This window comes from Cariama cristata, unplaced genomic scaffold (assembly GCF_000690535.1).
Source record: "Cariama cristata isolate BGI_N322 unplaced genomic scaffold, ASM69053v1 scaffold23217, whole genome shotgun sequence".
Taxonomy (NCBI): Eukaryota; Metazoa; Chordata; class Aves; order Cariamiformes; family Cariamidae; genus Cariama; species Cariama cristata.
Window position 1 is genome coordinate 1 of NW_009627404.1, and position 3381 is coordinate 3381.

General features: G+C 57.6%; 1 protein-coding gene across 1 annotated transcript; it reads right to left on the reverse strand.

Annotated features, from left to right (window-relative positions):
* Nucleotides 1–606: 606 nt before the first annotated feature.
* LOC104164953 (transcription factor Sox-18A-like) lies at nt 607–1961 on the reverse strand. Its single transcript, XM_009704440.1, has 2 exons — nt 1947–1961; nt 607–1663 (listed from the first exon to the last, which is right to left on the reverse strand). The coding sequence occupies exons 1-2, from the start codon at nt 1959–1961 to the stop codon at nt 728–730; spliced, it is 951 nt and encodes a 316-aa protein (XP_009702742.1). The 3' UTR covers nt 607–727.
* Between the last annotated feature and the right edge of the window lie 1420 nt (nt 1962–3381).

Genomic DNA, 3381 nt, shown 5'->3' on the forward strand with positions numbered 1-3381 from the left:
CATTGTCATTCCCTTTTCACAAAATACCTCCTTCCCCCCCTTTTTTTTTTTCAATCCAGCTTTGCTACATAAATGCTTTAGATCTCATGGATATCCCTTGATTTGTTTTTAAAAAGTCTAATAAAAAAACCCCAAAAGACATTAAATACCATTTTATATATAAAAATGCTTAGTAAAAATATAGTTTTGTTGCCCAATTAAAATATATTGCTGAGAATACAGTAAAAACTGTCCTAAAGCCCACCCCTAACGGGCGCCGACTCTTTAATGGCCCTGGCAAAGTCTTCCTAAAAGTTTCGCCCCCCTCTCTGCCACAAGTTCGCCTGCCCTTGGGTTAAATACTGGGGACAGGTCGCTTCGGCTCGTCCTGGTGGTGGTTGTTTCAGGCAGGATTTACTGGAATTGGCATAAAAATGCCCCTTCGAGCTGGTGGGAGCCACAGCTACGCCCTGCCGAGGGCTGGAGCGGGGAGCGCGGCAGGCAGGCTAGTGCTTGGGAAAGGCGGCTATCTGTGTTATATAGTTATACGGTATATCAGTGAGTTCAGCATGATTTTTCTCTTAAAAAAAAAAATAAAAAAACCAAAATAAAGAACGAACAAAAGAAAGCGATGCATTTAATGAGATACTCTAAATATTATGGAGCTCGTGGTTAAAGGAGGATGGCTTTTTGTTTTTAGAGGAGAGTCGGGGCTCTCCTGGTGAGAGCACCGGGCGGTGGGGCCAACCTAACCGGTGATGCAGGGGCTATAGTAAACGGCGCTGCTGGCATCGGACAAGGCGGATATCAAGCTGCTCTCCTCGCAGGAGATGCTTCTAGGAGTCACTTTGGACAGGGAGACATGGTAAGGGAGTCCCGAGGCTTCGGGACGAGTCCTGCTCATGTTCAAATACTGGTCAAACTCGTTGCGGTCAACGTCTGTCCACAGCTCGGTTTGGTTCAAGTGATCCACGCTCTCCATGTGGTGGGCTTCAGGTGGGGGCGAGAGCTGGCCCAGGTGGGCGGAAAGCCCGTTCTGAGTTCCCGAGCACATCTGGTTGTAGTATATGCTGGAGGGATGGGGAGTCCTCATGGCGTCGGCCAAGTGCGAGGGGGTCTGCGCGTAGGGCACGGCCACGTCCCGCCCCATGCACTTCTCCTGGGGAAACTCCATCTGGTGATGGTGGTGGTAGCCGCGAAAGGGCATCATGTTGCAGTCATCCTGCATGTGCGGAGGGAAAAACGCCGGCTCGGTCTGTTCCAAGACATCCAAGGGAGACATCTCAGGAGTTGGCAAGCCATAGTTTTCAATATCCGACCCCATGGAGTGGAGTTCTCTGAAGTGGTTAAGTGGGGGAGGCTGGGGGTGGCCCGGCTGGCTGCCGCCATGGTGACTCATGCTGAAGTTGTCACTGCAAGGCTGGGAAAGGTTATGCAGGAGGATATTGGGTTCCATCCTCTTGATTTTTTTGGCTTGCTTCTTTCTCCTTGGGCGGTACTTGTAGTTGGGGTGATCCTGGAGATGCTGGATTCGCAGCCGCTCTGCCTCTTCCACGAAGGGACGCTTGTCGCTGGCGCTCAGCGCTTTCCACGACTGGCCTGGAAGGGGAAAGTGAAGCTCTGTGACACCAGCTCGGCCACGCGGCGCTGGCCGGGGCACGGGGGCACCCGGGGAGAGGGTGCCCTTGGGGTGGGAAGGGCTCCCTCAGATGGTTCGGCACCTGAGCAAGGTCCCGGTGCCGGCACAAGGACGGGCTGGTAAATGGGAGCCCAAGCAGGGCTGTCCCCGTGTCCCAGCAGCAGGCTCAGGCTGTGCCTAGCGCTTCAGCGCAGCAGAGGAATGGGGGTTCAAAGCCCAGGGGGGGCCACGGGAATCCCTTTGCCAAGGCTGGGGAATCTGCCTCCCGCTGCCCCTCGGCACAGCCCAGTCCCCGGCGTGCCTGCATCCCACAGCCACAGCCCCGCACCTTTGCAGCCCCCATCGCCCATCCCTGAACCCCCAGCCCCATATCCTGAACCCCACATCCCCATAGCCCCACGTCTCTGCATCCTCCTGCCCCGTCCGGCCATATCCTGCTTCCCGTAGCCCCGCATCCTGCAACTCCATCTACCCATATCCTGCTTCCCGTGTTCCCACATCCCGCATCCTACAGGCATGTATCCCGCATCCTGCAGCCTTGTATTCCCATATCCTGCATCCCCGCAGCTGTGTGCCCCCCAGCCCTGTTATGTCTGTATCTCGCAGCCCCCTGTTTCCCCGCATCTCGTGTCCATGCAGCTCTGCATCCTCACACCCCACAACCCCCAGCCCCGTATTCCCACACCCCCTCACACCGTACCTCGCAGCCCTGTAGCCCTGCACCCCACAGCCCTTGAGTTCACAGCCCTGCATCCTTGCAGCCAGCATCCCGGCATCCCGTATCCCTACAGCTCGCATCCCACAGCTCTCTAACCTTGCAGCCCTGCATCCCCCAGCCCCGTATCCTGCAGCACCCTATCCCTGCATCCTGCAGCACCCCATCCTTGTAACCCAGCTCTTGCACCCCCATATCCTTGCAGCCTGCATCCCACAGTCCTGTACCCTTGCAGCCTGGCTAGCACAGCCCCATATCCTCACATCCCATGGCCCGCTGCCTCGTATCCTTGCACCCTGCGTCCCACAGCCCCGTACCCTTGCAGCGCACAAATCCCCATGCCCCGTGCCCCTTCATCCCGCACTCCCAGCCCTGTATCCCTGCATCCCAACACCCCGTACCCCTGCAAACCACATCCCCAGCCCTGTAACTCTGCATTCCGCTGCCCCATACCCCTGCAGCCCACATTTCCAGCCCTGTGCCCCTGCATCCTGCTTCCCTGGACCCCTGCAGCCTGCATCCCCAGCTCCATAGCCATCTATATCCCCACATCCCCCGCACTCCCAGCCCTGTATCCCTGCATCCCAACACCCCGTACCCCTGCAAACCACATCCCCAGCCCTGTAACTCTGCATTCCGCTGCCCCATACCCCTGCAGCCCACATTTCCAGCCCTGTGCCCCTGCATCCTGCTTCCCTGGACCCCTGCAGCCTGCATCCCCAGCTCCATAGCCATCTATATCCCCACATCCCCCTGTACCCCCACATCCCTAGCTCTGTACCCTCACCTCTCACAGTCCTGTCTGTACCCTCACATCTCACAGTCCTGTGCTCTTGCAGCCCACATCCCCAGCCCTATACCCCTGCATCCCCGCATCCCCACAGCCCTGTAAGCCCGCATCCCTGCATCCCTAGCTCCGTACCCCCGCATCCCCTCATCCCCAGCCTTGTTTCCTCGCATCCCACAGCCCTGCACTCCTCTAGCCACCATCCCCAGCTCCGTACCCCTGCATCCCCACATCCCTCGCTCCATAGCCCCACATCCCACA